At 50.6% G+C, this 19,938-nt stretch overlaps 6 protein-coding genes across 6 annotated transcripts; 2 read left to right on the forward strand and 4 right to left on the reverse strand.

The window, feature by feature from the left end:
• Nucleotides 1-1,180: 1,180 nt before the first annotated feature.
• ETH_00008870 (uncharacterized protein) lies at nt 1,181-2,085 on the reverse strand (the record flags this gene model as incomplete). Its single annotated transcript, XM_013378586.1, has 2 exons — nt 1,181-1,664; nt 1,823-2,085. The coding sequence occupies 2 exons, from the start codon at nt 2,083-2,085 to the stop codon at nt 1,181-1,183; spliced, it is 747 nt and encodes a 248-aa protein (XP_013234040.1).
• Nucleotides 2,086-2,840: 755 nt separating this feature from the next.
• On the forward strand, nt 2,841-5,477 carry ETH_00008875 (histidyl-tRNA synthetase, putative; the record flags this gene model as incomplete). The annotated part of the gene is made up of 1 exon (XM_013378587.1): nt 2,841-5,477. The coding sequence occupies one exon, from the start codon at nt 2,841-2,843 to the stop codon at nt 5,475-5,477; it is 2,637 nt and encodes an 878-aa protein (XP_013234041.1).
• A 4,304-nt stretch (nt 5,478-9,781) lies between these two features.
• On the reverse strand, nt 9,782-11,918 carry ETH_00008880 (60S ribosomal protein L7a, putative; the record flags this gene model as incomplete). Its single annotated transcript, XM_013378588.1, has 5 exons — nt 9,782-9,961; nt 10,612-10,965; nt 11,100-11,214; nt 11,296-11,462; nt 11,916-11,918. 5 exons carry the CDS (start codon nt 11,916-11,918, stop codon nt 9,782-9,784), a joined length of 819 nt encoding a protein of 272 aa, XP_013234042.1.
• A 2,410-nt stretch (nt 11,919-14,328) lies between these two features.
• ETH_00008885 (vacuolar protein sorting 29, putative) lies at nt 14,329-15,091 on the reverse strand (the record flags this gene model as incomplete). Its single annotated transcript, XM_013378589.1, has 2 exons — nt 14,329-14,654; nt 14,833-15,091. 2 exons carry the CDS (start codon nt 15,089-15,091, stop codon nt 14,329-14,331), a joined length of 585 nt encoding a protein of 194 aa, XP_013234043.1.
• A 1,651-nt stretch (nt 15,092-16,742) lies between these two features.
• Nucleotides 16,743-17,483, forward strand: ETH_00008890 (CHCH domain-containing protein, putative; the record flags this gene model as incomplete). Its single annotated transcript, XM_013378590.1, has 2 exons — nt 16,743-17,123; nt 17,397-17,483. 2 exons carry the CDS (start codon nt 16,743-16,745, stop codon nt 17,481-17,483), a joined length of 468 nt encoding a protein of 155 aa, XP_013234044.1.
• Nucleotides 17,484-18,027: 544 nt separating this feature from the next.
• ETH_00008895 (uncharacterized protein) lies at nt 18,028-19,065 on the reverse strand (the record flags this gene model as incomplete). Its single annotated transcript, XM_013378591.1, has 3 exons — nt 18,028-18,258; nt 18,413-18,495; nt 18,618-19,065. 3 exons carry the CDS (start codon nt 19,063-19,065, stop codon nt 18,028-18,030), a joined length of 762 nt encoding a protein of 253 aa, XP_013234045.1.
• Between the last annotated feature and the right edge of the window lie 873 nt (nt 19,066-19,938).

A 19,938-nucleotide genomic window follows, 5' to 3' on the forward strand; every position in this document is an offset into this window, starting at 1 on the left:
CTCCGAAGGAACCAAGGAACCTCGTCGTCCTCCTAATGTTTCTGCCTTTTCAAGTCCCTTGCTTGAATCTACAGCAGAGGAGGTCATCGCTCTCATTTCCGCATAGGTGGTCGCCGCTATTTCCTGCTCTTTATCTGCGTGCGTGTGTCTATCCCCAGTAGTTGCCACATTCACATTCTTATACGAAGTCTGCCATCCGTATCTGGCCGTCTGGAAACCCCTGCTGCCGCCGGATCATGCCGGCTGATATCTGTTCTCTACTGTTGGTTTGCACGCTTTGCCAGAGTCATTATTAGTGCCACCGCTACATGTAGATTAGACATAATTTCGTTTATTTGTTCCAGTGCTCACTTAGATCTACTTCTACTTGCATCGGCCTTTGGCTCACTCTCTAACTCTTTTGTTCAAGTTGTGCTCAAACTATTCTTGATGCTGAGAGTTCGCTTTCCCTTGTTTCTCAGAGTAAAACGCTTTAATATTTGTTCGTTCACTTTCTAATCGCCCGCTAGCTCAGCTGCTGGCATATTCAGTCCTTGTACGGCTATCTCCGCGAAGTCAGCAGAGTACGCCTGTGTGGTCCCCTTGCCACTGATTAGCTGCGATCTGACGGATATGTGCAGAACAACCTGAAGTGCAAGGCTGCTGGACAGCGTCAGGCTTCAACCACGCACAATCTGCCAAGGCTGCAGCCGTATCCTCCAGATGGATCCAGTGCACCAGAGCATCGTGTTGGTTCAGTTGCAACACACACGCATGGCTACAAAGGCAAAATCTGAGGTTCTGACGAAAACAAGCAGGCCTGCAGTCCGTTTGGCGATTCGCTCTTCCAGATACTTCTCGCGAGAGATTGGTGTTATGATGGCTCGTAGAAGCTAACGCAGCCTAAGATTAAGAGAAAGCCAGGAACTTGGCCATCTGCGAGCATGTCACACTATTGGCCCACAGGAACTAAAAAATCGTATGGGGAGGCCTTCTTTTGACCACTTCAGCTGTGGACGCGCGATTATGTTCACTTGTTTGAAAACAAGAATCCTGTTCAGACACTGCTGCACCAGAAAATGCATTCACGCTCCACAGCTTTTCAGGCCGGTGAGAACAACTGGCAGTTCTGCCGCAGGGGTAGCTCCACTCTCAAAAGTCCTTCCCGTTTGTCGTGAATGCTTTAAATCAAATGATAGCATCACACAGGAGGTAGCAGGCTGCGTTGCGAGCTCAAGTCCTCTGAAGTCAGCAAGCCTTGCTCCTCTGTTGTCGGCAGTTGCAGAAGTTCACGGATCGCTACCTCCTTGCTAGCGGAGTAGTGCTCATGTTCGCACCATGAAATTTCGCCTTCCCTATCTACAAGGAATATGTAAGCCCGCTGGGCGTCTGCCAGCTGAAGGGACTCGACAAATGCGTTCTTGTTAGTGAAGCACACTAGAGTCTTAGAACGGACTGCTTGCAATGCAGACAAACGAATGTTTTCTGTTGCGTAGCCCGCTGCACCACTTTCATTCTCCCCGTTGCCGGTCTGTTCCGGTGGTCTTAGGGGAGTGCTTCCGTCCCCTTCGTTTTCTTCAGTGGTCTTCTTTGTTTCGCATTCGTCATGTACGAAATCCCCCCTGCCTACTGCGAAGCGTAATCTCTCGTCAGTCCACCAGCGGAGCAACACACCGCCTGGGTGCCTGAACAAAGAGTACAGTCCAGCACTGCGTGAGTTAACCCATACTTGTGCATGCATAAATGCCTCAACAACCAGCTGCAGTCACTAGGCAGGCATCTGGTGTAATTTGTATATGAGAACAGTGGATGCTGATTTGACATGCAAATGTTTCCTTCCGACCTGATGACCAGTCTGTAGGTCTCGATCTGTGAATCGTCTATGTTGCGTCTTTTAACAAGATCTTTTTTAAGCGTGCGTGCAAATGAAATCCAAGAGTCCATATCCTTGTAGTGAGATGCCTTGAATCCCACAACGAGTAAGTTGAGCTGGCCCTTTAGGTCCTGTGGCACCTTCACAGTCTTGCCGAGTAGATCTCGGCAAATCAAAGGTGGAAATCGCCTAAAAATAATGGGAACGGCCCGTCCAAAATGCAAGTGTGACATTTCTTCTGAGAGGCTTTCGGGGCCAAGAACTCCTAGACGATGCCGTGGTCCACTGCCGAAGCCAGGGCAGGATGCGGCAGCGCCGCCTGTGCCGTGTTTTCGAAGAGCATTAATTAAGAATGTATTACGAATTTGAAAATCTCATCGGCGGCCGGCTGGCTTCCTCATCGGTAGGACACGAGGCGGGCCCGTGCAACGCAAATACTGTGGAAGCCACCACAGCGGGAGATACAGCATAAATGGTAGTGAGCGCTGTATCAGTTCAGGCAATAAAGCTTCAAAAAAAAACAAAAATCATTGTGGTTATGTCAACTGGCCAGTGCCTGTCCACAGCGATGCGCGTTGTGGGGCCGCTAGGGATCTGCACTATATGGAATGCCAGCTGTCTCTTATTCACTCAGAATTCGGGGGATTTCCCAGATTTTGCAATAGTGCGCCTGATATCTATTTTCACGAGATTTATAATGGATCTCCTCACATTCTACCCCCAGACAACGAGGGGACAGAATTGCTAAGATTCCTTCGCAAAATTGGGGAAATGCTGCATATGGAAATGCAAGTGACTGTTGCGGGCGCAGTGTCTACCGAGCATCGGTGCATTAAGTGAGTGGCTGCAGCAGGAATCAAGTCAAGGGAATCTTGGTCACCCTCCGACGATGGCACACACTGAGCAGCGGAGGCAGTGGATTACGTTTGAACTGGAGGGCCCTTAAAGAGGTGGTTATACTAGTCATGCATTGGATTTCGTATCTAGCATGCGGCCGCTGTCCTGGCTACTCTTGGGACTTGCTCAGGCTTTCCTTACTGTACGGGCTACTCTTATCGTGCCCTTCCGACCATTCAAAGAAAGACGAGAAGCATGGGTGAAAACTGGGTGTTCTGCGGGGCTGTCGGCCCCAAGCCTTTCATGTGCTTCCTTCAAGTACACGAAAAACCGTGACAGAAATGGCAACGGCTTAAGTAATGGGGAAGTAGGAAGGTTAGTCTTTAAAGGGTCTTTCTGCAGCAAATGTGCGTTCCTCACAAAACTGGCGTCTCGCACTGAAGCAACGGCGCTTCATTGCTCTGCTCAAAGGCACAAAAGCGGCTACATCAGTGAAGCTGAGCGTTCTTGTGCTCTGCGTGCTTCGCCGAGCAGCGAGACAGCATTCCAACAAAATCCAGCAGAGAAGTTTGTTAACGAGGATGCCAAAGGAAGCAGTCCAGAGGCTCATTCAGCAGGGGCCTCTGCAGACTCTCTGTTGCCACCTCGGGGTTTTCGGGACTTCCCGCCTAGCATTTTTTCCGCTCACAAATACGTTTTCTCTAAGTGGCACCAGGTGGCCTCAGAGTTTGGGTTTCGCGAGTACAAAGCCCCCTCAGTCGAGCGCTCTTCTCTTTACTCTCATTTCTCTCCCTCGGGTTCCAACAATGCACCTTCCGCACTTATTGGCAAACCATATGAAATCCCTTCTTCTCCACCTGCTATTATACCCCCTCACATCTACCGTTTGCACGTAAGCGGTCCAGATCCCCTCTGTCTGCGTCCTGAGATCACGCCTTCCTTAGCCCGTATGCTCCAGAGAGAACAGCAACAGCAGCCTTCAGGAATAGCTCGCCGCTGGTATTCTATAGAACGAGTTTGGCGACATGAGAGACCTGGTTGTGGCCGAAGGCGGGAGCACTTCCAGTGGAACCTCGATATAATACTTCCCCTTTTTCCTGAGACGAACCCTTCCGGTGGTATTCCATCAGAGGCAGCACGCCAAGGTGACTGGAGTCAAAAAGCAAAGCGAAATCGCGCACAATTTTGTCCCCCTGCAACGGCAGAACTGATAGCCGCTGCAGTTCGCCTCTTCCAAAATGTGGGCCTTTCTTCGAGGGATGTGCGCATTCGTATAGGGAGCCGCGCTCTGCTAAGCGATCTTCTGAAGACAGACAAAGATTTAAGAGCTGCTGAGGTTGGCACCTCTGTCTCTGAATCTTCCATTAACACCAGAACGATTACACATGATGGATGCCCCTTTGAGCACAAACTCATCACTGCAATGCAGGTGCTGGATCGTGCCAGCCGACAAAGCCAAGAGGAGACACAGAAGGCGCTCGCGGAAAGGCTAAACATCAGCTTGGATAAATCCCGCCGCGTCCTGCATCGAGTACTTTCGTTCGACGTTAACAGCGATGCCATGGCGTTCGAGTTATCCGAAGAACTGCGGGAGCTAGAAAGGCGCCGTTCCGCGGACTGCCGAAACGGTGATATCTCAAGTCAGAACCATCTGGAAGAGCAAAGTTTTGCTGATTCTGGTAAAAGCCAAAGCTCTCAAGAGCTACCTGACTCTGTAAGAGAGCTGCGGTATGTGCTTCATTTGCTAAAAGAGGGCTACGGCATAGGGGATTGGATTGACATGGATCTTCTGATTGTGCGGGGCCTTCACTACTATGCGGGCATCGTTTTTGAAGCTTTCGATACAGAGGCCGCTTTCAGAGCCATTTTAGGAGGTGGATGCTATGGGGGAACTAGAGCCAACTCGCCGGAAGTGGTGAAGACGGATACAGGGCCTCATATCTCTAAGAATAAAGTGGAGATGTCAACGGCAAATCAGTCTTCAAACGCACAAGCGTTTCACACCCGAGAAGGAATGAGGCCTGCAGTCACTGGAGTCGGCTTGGGTATGGGTGATTGCGTACTCATGGAACTGCTGCAACGCAAGGGTCTTCTGCCCCACGCTGGGAGCGCTGTTGATGTTCTGGTTATCCTGCATGACAAATCCGCGGCGGAGCGTTCGCGTAGAAGGCACGGCGGCGCTCTTACCGGCAAAGCACCAGCTAATCAGGAAAGCACTACTGACGGAGAAAACGAGCATTCAGTAGCAGACGCATGTGATATTCAGTCTGCTGCGCAGATGCTGCATTCAGTAGCAGACACGTATGATCCCCGGTCTGCGCCCGCACAGATGCTGTGCTGTAGGCTGCGGGAGCTCGGCCTTCGCGTGGAGCTATTGCTGCCGCCTCAGCGATCTACACGAGCCATAATGAAACACGCCCGCTCTGTAGGGGCCAAAACAATTGTTTTTGTTGCAACCAGTGGAGGGCAGCTCCCACTGTTTGGCCTAAAGTGGGTGGTGCCTGGAGGTACAGATGATGTCCAGCCATCTATTTCAACAAGTAGTGGAGGGCAAAAAGGAAGCGATGCCTATGTCCCTCTGCGTTCGAACGATGAGGAGACTTCGATGCAGCTCAGCAAGCAACAGCGGCAACCACTTCAGGCGAATCAACCCCAGCCGGTCTACATGGGGACCAGCAATTTGAAACGTGCAGAAAACCTTTATACTCTTCCCTCTGTCGTCGAAATGCTTAAAGTTCGGCTACGCCACTACTGCACCGAAGGCAATAAACAACATGATCCCAGATAGGGAAAACACAAACACCACACCATCATGTGGAACTGGTGAGCTTTTGCCCCTTCATGCGAATGAAGCGATTTGGTAAGGCCCAGTCCAGAGTCCATGGTAGAGGAATTACAGATTGCTCGCCGGGGCGGCAGCGCATGACTGCAAGTTCAAACGGTTTTAATCTGGCGACAGTGCCAGTGGATAGTTAGACTGTAACAGTACCTGAAAAGGTTTCGTATTTTGTTCGAACTTCCTCCAGCATGTCTTGGCACTTAATATTTCCTTTGGCGACGCACGAACTGAGCCCGGCAGCTGAGCTGATGAAGGCTAGCCTTTAGCAGTAGCTTGTCGGTGAAGCAAGGGACACGCTTCGCAGATAGGTGGAGCATGCTCACAGGACCACTGACAGCTGTAGTGCATAGGTTGCCGCCGTCCAGCTATGGAACCAGATGAACTTCGTAATGTTATAGGATCTAACTGGCAGTACTATGTTGGACCCAAGGTCAACATTCACATAAAAGCAGCCTGTCGCACGGCTCTTTCGACTGGATATACTTGTCCGACCCAGTTGATTACTGACGTGTTCCCGCACCCCGGATTCCCACGGCCAGCGACGTGTCCTCCGCACCAACCGCGCACTCTTGCAGCTAACATGCATGCATTGGATCACCAGGACCTCACAGGCCCTCAGGAAAGCCGTTGCAAAACTTGTGAAGGAAGCGTTCCTTTCACAACATGAATATGCGCGATGGTAAGTCTCCGCTGGTTTGTAAAATTTGCGCGAAGGGCTCAGACCGAGATACGCAAAGTACAGAACTAGGACTAAGCAAAACTAGGACTAAGCCCAAGCTGCAGATCTGAAATGTGGTCGGCAACACAGCATCTCGATAGAATTACTTGAAGTCGTTACAGTTACTGCAAGAGAAACTGAGAAGCGTTCGAACAGCGGCGCGCTGGGCTTTCTGCCACAGGTTAGCTTCGCCAGATCTGTTTACTGTTTGCCACAACCCGGGTATTGGCCGTTTGGACTGGACAAACTACGAGAGCATCAGTGAAACTCCCGCTGCATTTCCCCACCGTATTTTCAAAGAAGCAGCACAGCAGCTGTAAGCGAAGTAGTCACAACGAGTATTCTAAGCTCGTATCCGCCTAGAACCGGAACGTCATTGGTGACGCACGACCGGTGGTCGTACGTCACCAATGACTATCCCAAAGGGAAGGACTGCGCCATAGGCTCTTTGCGGTGCCCTTGAACATCTCATATACATACTCGGGAAAGAATGCCACAACGAGCTCTTCCACCTCCACAGGCAACCCATCACCTAATGCAGCAAAAACAGAAGGCATTTCAGGGAATACAAACTGTAAAAATGCATCACAATCCCCAAAGGTCAGTTGAAACACGGATCGGTTGTCCTCATCACCCTGCCTTCATCTGAAACTAATCCGTATTATTCGCAATGCAGCTTGCGCAGAATGTTAAGATGAAGCGGAGAGCCTCTAAAAATATCAGTTCAGGTCTCCATGTTCTCCTCACTAAAAATCAGAAGAACGACAGTACAATACGCTCATCAGTTGCAACTATCCGCTTTACAGCAGCAGCAGGTAATCGGAAGAAATGCACAGTCAGCAAGGCATTGTATTCGCCTCAAATGGCGTAGACTGTATCGGATGTTTAGAACAAGACCGTCCCTGGCAATAAGCACCGATGCTTGTTGTACACCCCTCCACAAACAGCATCTAAAAAAGGCCTTTCAGGGAATACAAACTGTAATAGTTCATCAATACCCCCAAGGGTCAGGTGAAACACGGATCGTTTGTCCTCATCATTTCGCCTTTATAGGAAACGCAGTTCATAATGCAAGGGATGCAGCGATCCTGCATATCAGTTCAGGTCTCCTTTGTTCTCCTCACTGATATTCTCGGAAGAACGACAGTATAGTTTTGTCATCAGCAGGAGCTATTCGCCTCTCTCTAGCACAAAGCAAGCAGTGAGCCACCTGTAATGTACCGAAAGCATTGCAACTGAGTAAAAAATGCGGACACATGTTTGCAGGCTTCTCCCCCTCTGGCAAGCTGCTGCTGAAATATTATCAGTACAATCACTTCTGATGTTGACGCGCTGTCAGCCCTCTCCCCTCACCATGCCTTCAGAGAGAGGTTCCTATACGGTCAGCAGCAAGGCATAATCTTCGCTGCAAATGGCAGAGACTGCCCCTGGTACCTAGAACGAGACCGTCTCTGTGGCAATACGCAGCGGTGTCCGTTACATGCCCCTCCAAAAGTAATGAATAGTTGCCACAACCGAACAGAGGGCTCGTCAGGGAATACAAACTGTAGAAGAGCATCATAGTACCCAAAGGTCAGCTGAAACACGGATCATATGTCCTCATCACTTCGCCCTTAATAAAAATTTGCCCACCCAATCCATAACGTAACTCATGAGACGAATGCAATGCGGACAACCACTTAGAAAATCAGTTCAGGTCTCCGGTGTTCTCCTCACTGAAAGACTCGGAAGAACGACAGTATAGTTTGCTCATCAGCAGGGGCTTTCCGCTTCCCGCCACCAAAGCGCGAGCAGTCAGCCATTTACACACCAGCCCCGTACCGAAAGCAATCCAACTCACCAGTGTGGAGACATGCGTTCTTGACAAACTTCCGTCCAAATATTCCCAGTGCAACCATTTATGTTGACGCGCTATCAGCCCTCTCCCCTCACCATGCATTCAGAGAGAGGTACCTATACGGTCAGCAGCAAGACATAGTCTTCGCTGCAAATGACAGAGACTGCCCCTAGTGTCTATAACGAGACCGTCTCTGTGGCAATACGCAGCGGTATCCACTGCAGCTCTCTTCACAAATAATCGCACGACGATCGAAGAGAAACAGAAGGCTCGTCAGGGAATACAAACTGTATAGGTGCATCACAGTACCCGAAGGTCAGCTGAAACACGGATAATTTGCCTTCATCCTTTCGCCCTTAGTAAAAGTTTGGCCATCCAAACAAGGCAGCATGTGCAGAACGCCACTGCAAAGCGGATACATTCACAGACTGCCGAGGTCTCCTCCTTAGACACTCACAAGAAAGGCAGTATAGTCCAGCCACTAGCTGGAGCTATCCGCCTCACCCCCAAGCAGGGAAACATACACGTGCATGCACTGTGCCGAAAACGCCTTCCGTTGGCACGGAAAAGACACGATAAAACTGGCATGTTGACGCGCTGTCAGCCCTCTCCCCTCACCATGCATTCAGAGAGAGGTTCCTATACGGTCAGCAGCATGGCATAGTCTTCGCTGCAGACGGCAGAGACTGTCCCTTGTGTTTATAACGAGACCGTCTCTGTGGCAATACGCAGCGGTATCCACTGCAGCTCTCTTCACAAATAATCGCACGACGATCGAAGAGAAACAGAAGGCTCGTCAGGGAATACAAACTGTATAGGTGCATCACAGTACCCGAAGGTCAGCTGAAACACGGATAATTTGCCTTCATCCTTTCGCCCTTAGTAAAAGTTTGGCCATCCAAACAAGGCAGCATGTGCAGAACGCCACTGCAAAGCGGATACATTCACAGACTGCCGAGGTCTCCTCCTTAGACACTCACAAGAAAGGCAGTATAGTCCAGCCACTAGCTGGAGCTATCCGCCTCACCCCCAAGCAGGGAAACATACACGTGCATGCACTGTGCCGAAAACGCCTTCCGTTGGCACGGAAAAGACACGATAAAACTGGCATGTTGACGCGCTGTCAGCCCTCTCCCCTCACCATGCATTCAGAGAGAGGTTCCTATACGGTCAGCAGCATGGCATAGTCTTCGCTGCAGACGGCAGAGACTGTCCCTTGTGTTTATAACGAGACCGTCTCTGTGGCAATACGCAGCGATAGTTCAGCAGTCCATCATCGACACTCCTCTAGATTTCTGAAGTGACCACACTTGGCGCAGCTCTGAAGCAAATCCACGGCTAACCACAAGCTACCAAAAAAACAGCAAAAGGAAGTAACCTGAGATGGTCTATACTAATGCATGAAAGCGCTATGCTACTTGCTACTCCTCTTGTACTACAGAAGACTTCGCTCCCTGTGATCATACCGAGCTATGCGCTGTTAGGAAGTGCCTGCAAGCAGCGCAGCTCCAAAACTTTCCGATACAAACAATCAAGGACCTGCCCAAACAAAACGGCTGTTTGAGGCTGTTCTTGTCCGTTTAAACTGCGCGATGTTCGGGAGTGTTGTGGCTCGCGTTAACGAGGATTCTTAGACCCCCTTCGTTCCTGGAAGCGCAGTGCATTTCATGATGACACATGAGAGCATGCATATCACGTCTATGCTATTTGGAGACCCGCCTTCTTCCTCATTTCCGCGTCGATCAGCTTCTGTTTCTTCTCCTGTGCGTGCTGCGACTTGATGCCTAGATGGCCACCTCCCCAGCGTCTCCTGAGGTCGGAGTTGTCATTGAACATCGCGCGGTAGTTCTTGCATTGCGCCTCGAGCTCAGCTTGGTCCTGCAGGTGGAACACCGTCACGAGGCATTAGCATTCGTGATTGCAAGTGAAGGTAGTGTTACTGATATGACTCCGATAAACAGCGCACATGCAACAGTCGACACCCATATTCGTCAGCAATGCGGATTCAGAGAACTTTGAAGACAGAAAATATCTTTCATGGTTGCGAATGAACCAACTCAATGAGTAAAGATATCATCATGTTCCGCAGAGCTCGAATGAGCATCTTGACACGCACAGCGAGCATGTAAAGACGCAGGTGGCTCATACAGCAGACAAAAACAAATGCGCACACATGCAAAGCCCGACTTGTCAGTTGAAGACGATTATTTATATGCCGATGTCACTGCGGGAAATTTCCCGCTTCTCAAAAAATACGTCATCCCTCGGGCACTACTGATCAGGCACTAAGAAGAGTGAGTGAACCAAAGGAAAAACCCAACAAGAAGGCAAATCCTGAAGGCAAGCGCCGGCTTTTCTCAGCTGAAGACGATTATTTTGCGTGAACCTCATCGCGACACAGCCGCTGGTCAACGATTGAAGCGTTCATCCCTAAGCCGGCGTCGTGTATGCACGCAAGGATGCACATCGAGAAACTCTTAATCCAAACAATGAACAACTGAAATATATACATACATGCATGAGCCTACCTCCTTTCTAACGGCGTCCACCGCTATGACTGCACACGTCTTTTTGTGTACAAGTTGCCCCAGTCGAGCCTTGCCCTTGACAATGCAGTAGGGCACGTCCTTCTTCCTGCACAGGGCAGGGAGCCAGCAAACAAGATCGATGGGGACGACATCGTGCGCAATGACAACAAGCTTGGCCTTCTTGATCTCGATCAAATCCGTGACATGGTTGAGACCAAACTTGAGCATCACCGGCTTCTTGCTGGTAGCCTGAGCACCGCTTGACTGCTTCTCTCCCTCAGCTATAAGACGGGCCTTCTTCTCCCCCCGAGTTTCCGGCTTGTATTTAGCCAGAAGGCGCAGCAGCTGGCCAGTCTGCAAAAATACAGCCAAAAATGTACAACACACCACGGAATGTTGCACAAAAATGCACAGTACACTGTAGAATATTGCACACAAGCGCCACTGCAACTATATAATGATGCCCCCGTCTCAACATATACCCTTACCTGGTTCTTGTCGAGTGTGTGGGTGAACTGGTTGATCGCAGGAGGCACCTTCAGCCTCTGCATCAAAACCCTCCTCTGGCGCTGAAGGAGAACGTACTTGGGCCACTTCACAAACCTAAACGCAGCACACATTAGTGCAAAAGAGTATGAGACAAAAAGGGCACAAGCCACCACTCTATAAAGCAGTTCGCCTCACCTTGTTAGCTCACGGCGAGGCTGGATGCTGCAGCCAATGCGGAAGTTGCGAGGAGTCTTTTGGAAGATCAGCGACTTGGTCGTCTTCTTCGCATTCTTCGCTGACGTCGGATCTGACGGAAGCTTCTTCTTAGATGACCCCGAAGCACCCTTCTTTGCAGCCGGCGCCTGCAGGAAACGCTCCACAGTCACTAACTACTGCTGAAACATAAAAGAACGCCCCGGCGATTCCAAAATGCAGCCAATATGCGATCTACACCGAGAACCGCACACTGCAAACCGATAACCGTTAAGCGAGCAAACCAAACACTAGTGGGCAGCGGTAGCTTCCTAGTTGCACTAGAAGTTGATATTTCAGCGACAAGAAAGGCAAATAATCATGAGGTATATCTACACATGGCGGTGGCCGAACAGGTTAACCACAGTCGCATCGGGGCCTTCCCCATCCTGGGCCGCCGCTCCCACGAGGCATGGAGCTTCAATTTTGAAGTTATACAAGAAAAGTAGAAAATGTGAGCAAAATGATGCACCGCCGGGCCCTTAGCAACGCAGCAACTTCCTCAGCTGAAGAGCTACAATTGTGGGGTAGGCGCCGGTGGAGAGGGCTGCACGACGACCCACCATTGTGCCTACGTTTCGAGAGGCCGGCCTTGGTTACGGGGAAAAAGAGAGTCTTACTTCCTTAAGACAAGTTCTACCCAGTTTGCCCTTGTTCTTCGGCGGGGCATGAACGCATGAGCTGATGCCGCCTGCAAGCCTAGCGCAGCAGCTTCATCCTCTGGCCCCAGGCTTGCATGCAGCCACAGCACTCCCCACACTGACGAAGCCTGCTGTTCGTTCTTTCCTTCAAGAGAAAACAAGAACCTTGGCAAAATGTGCTTCAAGATTTAGCCAAACTTCTCTTTAGTACATAAATTGTGGGCAATTGCCACCATGTCCGCTGTAGAGAGGACTCACCACGTATGAAGGTTTCCAAGACATGGTACACAAACAGCCTCGTCGGTTACGAAGCCAAGAAAGAGACCTGTGCCATTAAATTCAAAATAAATAGGGGCACGACATAAAGGACAAAAGTACGCTTTGGGTCTTCACTCTTAGCTCAGTGGAGACATTTGGTTAGACGCTCCCGTGAATTCACTTGGAACACATTATGCGTAACAAATTTATTCACACGCCACTCATGTAAGGATATGGCATCTTTCCTAATGCAAGGGCGCGTTATTTCCGGTCGCTGTTTTGTAAGTTTTTGTATAAGTCGAGTTTCAGTACGTGTGTGGGGGTCTAGGGCTCCAAACACTACTACGTACAGCGTTCAGAGTACGTTGGAAAAATTCGAGAGAAATTATTTGACAAAAGGGGCAATGCATAGCAGGTGCTAAGGGTCAATGGTCATTTCAGAGCAGAGGGAAAGGTGGAGGCCTTGGCGGGGCAACAACACAAAAGGATTTCAGATTTATCATTGCGTTCATATTATCACTGTTGAGTGCGTACATGCCCTCGAACGCTGCGTACATCTTCAGTTTTCAACACGTTTCTACGCAGAAGAATCATTAGAATGATTGTGACGGCGGTTACTGCATCTCCGCATTTGACGGCCCTCCAGCTATTTCAGCAGCTAGTGTTGGTTTAGGAGTTAGAGTGTTATTCCAAGCTTTAAGTACTCAAAGCCAGTTCCTCTCGAGTCCGTTTCTGTACAACGGACCATATGTTTGAGGGTTTAAATTATTGTTCTTGCTTGACCAAATGCTTGACCCGATCATTCCTGTATGGAGAGGCTGAGAGGAACTGCTTCCCCTCACAGGCGTAGACCCCAGTTTAAGACTCAACTAGTGACTCTTCAGGAAATTACTCAAAGAAATTTGTACCAGTTTGGGCGGCTGAACTCATCGGTAACTCGTTGTTACAAGACTTTAGGGGCGTTCTGCTGCTACTGCCTGTACTAGGATATGCTACGGAAGACGCTGCCCTGGATACACCTTGTTGTTCTTGCACCTTCGATAGTGCTGAGCCGCATGAGTCGTCAGTACTCGCCTTCAGTGATCAATTCCAAGCCCATCTGTACGTGCGATTCCTCCGCGAGTTGAGCTAATCCATCATGCACACAGAAAGCTTATATCACTGGATAGTCAACACACGGTGAATTGAAGAAAAGACGTTGCAGAGGAAAGAAGTACAGTTTGTCTACGCCTTATTGTGCCTGCAGAAAATTCAGCAGAAGACATCCAATGGTGCCATTCCGAAAACCAGCACTATGCTGTTTCTTTCGAATTTCCATGCGTATGGGTGTCCCTACTAGAGCTTAGATTGCGGAATACACGCGTCAAACTCATGGGCTTCACATTTGTTGGTGGTTGGGGGACTTCCAACGCAAGCCGAATGCCTTTCCGTTGATTCGCTGTGGCAACTAAAGCATCGGGAGAAAATGCTTTCACCAAGTAACACCTCCAGATACTTCAGCTTGATCTGTATAGTTTTTGTCGAAGTCAATCGATAAAATGGCACAAGGCTTCAAAGCCATCAGTATCAGAAGTCAGTAGCAAATGCTAAGCTTATGACGCATGAGGCAAGCTAAGCTCCGATGGTGGTTCCAAAGTGGTGGGAAAAATCCAACAAACAGTGTATTCCGTTTCTGCCGCGGGGCACTAGCGACTGAAAGCTCCTCATTATGACTTGAAAAAGCGCCTTCTAATATCTTCAGCCTACAATGTATTCGGTTTCTGCCGCGGAGCACTAGCGACTAGAAGCCCTTCATTATGACTTGAAAAAATGCCTTGTTATGTTTTCAACCTACAAAATGAAGAGAAACTGTTTCAAAACCCTCCGGGACTCAAAAAGAAACGCTGCAATGCACGTTGCAAGTTCTTAACAATTCGCGGCCGTCGTTATCGTCTTGGCAGGAGCAAGAGACGCCGTCAATGTGGTCCATATATAACTATACAGGAAGGCGAGCTCAGTCGGTAGTTACTGCTTCGACAAATGTAAATTCGCGCATCTCAATTGCAGTGTGGATGAACGCGCAGCAAGGCGGCCAGCGTCACTTCTTCGCAGGCTTCGTGAATTCACTCATCACCACTTCCGCCTTTCCGTCTCGTTCTTCGTATATGTACAGCACCACAGAGGCCCCCTGCAGCGCCATGAGCATGAAGCTCGGGGTTGGCGAGGGGGCCCACGGCTGGTAAGCGCCAGTGGCAGAGCCCGGGTTAATGAAGAAACACCCCTCGACTTCCCGCACAGAGTTGCTGTGCGTGTGCCCTGAAACAACTATATCGCAGTCCAGCCGCCGCTGCCACTGCAGCAGCGCATCTGCATCGCCCCAGGGCACGACTTGGTGGCCGTGCAGCAGCGCCACTTTGAATTCCCCTGAAACACTCCAGCCATTTCAAAAGATGAAAAACACCTTAACATGCAGCATTAGACAGAAAACCAGGGCCCGTTCTGCTTATCAAAGCCTGTGTTTCTTCCAACAGCGAAAGATGAATCAAAGTGGTGGCTGAAATGCGGGAAATTAGGAGCAACGGCAAGATGGTTAGCCACCCACCAAACTGCAGTATTTTGTACTCCGGGAAGTCAAGGCCTTCGTCCATATCGCCCTTCACTATGTGGACAGATCCGGCAATGCCCCTCAGGAAATCGAGAATAAGACCATTTCCGACGTTTCCAGTGCACAAGACGTGGCGGATCTTGTCAGTGTGCAGCAGCTCCCGGAAGCAGGGGGGAAGATCCACTGCCCTCTGCGGAACGTGAAAGTCCCCTATAATCAACACCAAGTCACCGAAATCGGTGAAGTTCCCAGCCATCCTCGTACTGAACTGCTGGGCGGTTCCTGTTGCTGCCCTGTAGTCTTTAGTTTGTAGAGTTCGAACCTGGCCCTGTTCTCCGGGCTGTTGAGACGTCCCTCTTCAAAGGCCCCTGTCAGTTGTTTACAGGCCCGTTTGCATTCGCAAGCTCAATAGCATTTACTCGACTCAAGCGAAAGGAATGCCTATCTAAACTGTGTTCTTTCAATTCCCCGTGTTCAGCCTCGAAGACAAAGTCCGGCTTGACGTACAGGAGTCAACTTCTGGCCCTGGGGAGGCGGAAAATTAATCTCGCGCTCAATGCGATGCAACTTTTCAAAAAGGATTTCGGGTGCAGCGGACGCGGTTTCCCCTGTTTGCAAGTTCTGTGAGGCGACAAGTTCTCGGAGTCTCACGGGGCAACACAAACAGAAAAAGCGCCTTGGAATGCATTCACACACAGGATCCCCAGCATACAATCCCAATAAGAAGCAGGCATGAGGCAAGCTTCTCTTGTTTTGCGTGTTCAACTCTCTGCAAGGAAGCTTCGTTGGGAGACATGCGCTGCGCTAGTTTAGACACAGGCGCGCCGACTTCTAGCGGCAAACCAGGGGAAAGCACAACTCTGGAAGGCCAACCTTTGTCGAAAACTCAAAGGTCCTTTCCTCAGGAACGCTGCAGGTTCTGTCGGAGTAATCTGGCCGGCTGCCAAGCTGTGTCAGTTGTAACTAACGGCCACCTGCCCCCGCGGCCCCTTTCTGCTGCTGCTGGATTCAATTTGACCAGAGAAAGCCATATATGTATCAAATCAACAAAACATTGAGGAACAAGAAGTGGAAAATGCAGTCGCGACTGCGCAGCAGCCCTGTTGGCCAGAGTTGCTCTTGGGACAGCTGCGAAGGAGTACCTAACCCCACTCTAGAGCGCTCAGTTTGAAAGGACCATTGCTTCAAGTGTTTATATTCAGTGGTTTTATTTTAACTAGCAAAAAGACGCAACAATTCCCTAATTTCTGCACTATCAAGCTGCAGCAGCCTGCCTCCCCTCTGCTGTCCGCGCGGCTGCAGCTCCCCCGCGCCTCTCCTGGCCGCGCCACTGCAGCCGTGATCAACCATTCGTAGCATCACCATAAATAGCCGCGTCCTTGAAATAAATTCTTTAGTACTTTATTATTCGCTTTCGTGTAGTCTTGAAGATGCCCAGACAACGCAGCAGTTCCGGCGCACGCCGATCTTCTTCCGGTGGAGGCTTCTGTGCGTTCACAGCGTTTTCCCTTTTCCTTTGAGGGCCGGGAGGGCCTTGCAAGGCTCTTTTGCACTTTTTGTTGCATTTAAATAGTTCTTTATTGCATCTGGCACTTTTGGGGCTCTCAGTTTGGCCACTTGCGCCTTCGACGGCGTTCCCTGCTTTCTGTCGCTGCATGCGCTGCCTCATCTTTCATTTTCCTTCCCCAATTGCGTGCCTTTATTGACAAACTTAGAATTCATGTTTATATTTTCTAATGCTGCTTGTAGCTGGGGCGCAAGCGAGTTTCTGGCGACGGCGCTGCAGTGCCACTGAGTGACCGCGCCTGCGTCGATGTAGTTGGACTCTGGCGATTTCGGCCTTTTCGCGTGGAAAGCTTGTTGCTGCATGTCGTTGCGACGCCGTGTTCTCGCGCGGCAGAGCCTGCATGCATTCAGTGGTGCAATTATCGTTCAATAAGGCTCTTTTGGGTTCTTTTGCATGTCTTTTTGCTGCAGTTGGGTCTCGTTCTGCGCGCCCGGCGGCGCCCGCGCCCGTGGCCGCGCCCCCGAGCCCCCCACCCGTGGCCGGAAGCAGCAGCGGCGGCGGAGGCTTCATGGCCAACATGGTGGGAAATGTGGCGAGTGGAATGGCCTCGGGAGTTGGCTTTGGCGTGGCCCAGAGAGCCGTGGACGCTGTCATGGGCCCCCGCTCAATGGAAGTTGTGCACACGAACACTGCGCCTGCGGCCCCCGCGCCGCAGCAGCCCATGCAGCTCGGGATGCAGCAGCAGAACCCCTGTGCAGCTTACCAGGAAGAACTTAACCAGGTATTTTCCCTTTTTGTTTCTTTTCAACAGAAGTTCGTTGCAGCCAACGCGTAGGATGCGGAACGGCGATAGGCGGTGGTGTGGCATTTGCTTGTCAGCTGCATGTACACCCAAGGTTTTTCTCCTTACAGGATGCACTGCAGGCACATGAAGTGGTTTTTTTTTTACGGTGCTTCTAGAATACACTTAATATATATAATAATAAATTAAATGAAATTGTAACCTTCAAAGAAGAAGCAGTTTTGGTGGTTCTGTTTATTGTTTTTGGCGCAGTGCATGACCCGCCACACGGACATCACTCTTTGCCAGAACTACCTGGACAACCTGAAGGCGTGTCAGACGACTATGAACAGGACCTAAACTGTCCACTTCACTTAAATGTAGCTGTTTACCAGCGCTGTTGTGCATATCAATGAGCGCAGCAGCCTCGAGTTCGCCTACAGGGGCCACACTGAATCTAGTGGTGTGCAGTAATCACAGAAATCCGTGACAGCCATTTGGTCCTTGTTCTGACTGGCAGACAACATCAATTGCGTGCGCTTCTCGAGCACAGCTACAGTTCATGAATGCAAAACTGCGTGTTGCTGAGCGCAGCCCTTTGCTGCTCGAAACAACCGGGTGTACATGCAGCTCGCATGCAGCTCGGACTAGCTTTGCCATAGGTGCTCAGTTAGGGGCGAACAGCTCTTAGCGTAGCCACAGGCAGAAGAAAGCTGAATGAAAAAAGGGCATTGGGTCTAAAGTGGATCGAAACGAAAGGAATCTGGTAGTCACGCGCTAGCTAGCAGGCTCTGAGTCCAGCAGTTGCAAATGCAGGGTAACTGAGCCGCCCGCAGAGCCCCCGAGCTCGCAGCGGGGTGTCCGTACGAAGGCCCAATGGCTGTTCTAGTCTGCAAGTGGCTGTTCAACTTTGCATGTACTCCGCAATTGAAGTGCAGAAGAAACGGCGGACCCTCTCGAGCACTCCGAGGCGGGCGTTGGCTCGCGAAGAAGACGGGACAGTTTCCCGCACCACCACCGCGTCTTGTGCAACTTTGTAAGTTATGGGCAGCGGGTAAGTGGCGGTGGAGGGGTCCCAGGGGTTCATGGTGGCTCCGATGTAGGAGCTGGTCCCGGCGGAGGTGACCACGCGCCACTGCAGCAGGAAAGCGCGCTGGTTGCGGGGAAATGGGGTTTCTGGGGGGCGAAAACGTTGAATTAGTTTCGAAAATGCAAAATAAATTCAAGTTTTTCGCCAAGTTGCATGCAGTTTCAACGTGTTCGCTCAGTTCCCAGCTGCTGCCACTGACCTGGCCTTGAAACGCCACAAAGGTTTCAGTTGAAGGCACTGTTTCGTGCGCGGGCAGGTTCTCGTCGTTGGCCCGGAGCAGTCCTGGAAAGCAGAAGTTGAATGTGGAAAGCTGCTGCATGTTGGCTGAAATATTCTGATTTTTGAACTATTTTTATGTTTTATAAAGAGATTCAGACGCTATTTTAGCTGTTCTGCATGCTCACCGTGAAATATCTCGGGGCCGTCGATCTTGATGCGCGGCTTCAGCCACGAAGTCGGCGGCTGCTCCACGGTCACATCCTGCAGGCTACTTATGGTGTAAGCGTACGGAGCAGTTTGTATTGGTGGGACTTCTGAGGGGGGTCTGGGGAGCTGCTGCTGAGGGAGTGTGAGCTGCGGCACGGGCGGCGGGCTGTGCTGCTTCACACTTGGCTGCTGCTGCTGCTGCTGCGGCTGCGGCTGCGGCTGAGCATCACTGTCTTGGCGTTCGTCATCGCTCGGGTACGCGCCAGAGCTGGGATATTCGTCTTCACTGCTGCAGCAAACGGTGGACTGGCCAGCCTCTTCGACGGCTGCAGTCGAGTCGCCAGCAACTGGCTTCTTCGCTACAGGCGCCACTGGTGAAGCTTCCCGCAGAGCATCAGCAACGCTGCAAGGGGACACAGCTTCCATTTTCAATTAGTTTGCAAGTTGCAAACTAGAAATGCTTCTTGGAATTGACAGATGGGTGTCGGCTGCGCGCTTTCTCTTGGGCTGCAGCAGGTGGGTTCTGGTGTTGGGTTTGATCTGACGCTGCGGGCAGCGCTGCAGATACAGGATTTGTCTACCGCACCGCCAATAAGGCTTTCACTCAAAAGATAATGAATAGTAATAAGGAAGGGTGTAAGACGATCGTGGTGCTCCCGTCGTAAGTGCAGGAAAGAATCGACCAGCAGTGCCTTCTTTTCGGCTGCAGCAGGCTAGCTAATGCGCATGTGGTCTGCCGCCTGACTTCCTCACGAGCTCTTCCCCATTTCGTAATAAAACGACCAAATTAAAGCATAATTTTTGCAGAAGAAAGCCCTTTTCTTTCTACGGTGGATCAGTGAGCCGCTTCCGAGTGCTCACAGCGAGCCACTGGCGACCACTGGCCCGCAGCCGCACTGTTCCTCCTTCGGGTGTAGCCCACGGATGAACTATCTTTAGTCCTCAAAGAAGTCAACGCTTTCAGAAAATACTAAGCTTTTGATACAGTTTGAAATTATCCGGCGTTTCTGCTTTCCAATTGCTGGCCACCGTCAGTTCTTCAATGGGAGTGAAGTGCAGCCGAAGACCAATGTTTAGCGCACGGCATTTTTGCACTGGCGGAGTGGGATTTGGGAACTGTGAGGGGAAAGAGGCTTACAAATTTAAATGTTAACACTTATTTTCCCTTCAAGAATTCACTGGACAGTCACAACACTCAACTCCACCAGCTGTCCAGATTGCTCGCTGTAGGCAGCACCGTTGTGCACGAGTTATCTTCGAGAGTTATAAAATATGCGCGCGTTCAATGTATGGATGTTG

This window comes from Eimeria tenella, genomic scaffold, assembly GCF_000499545.2.
Source record: "Eimeria tenella Houghton genomic scaffold, Eth_scaff9, whole genome shotgun sequence".
Lineage (NCBI taxonomy): Eukaryota > Apicomplexa > Conoidasida > Eucoccidiorida > Eimeriidae > Eimeria > Eimeria tenella.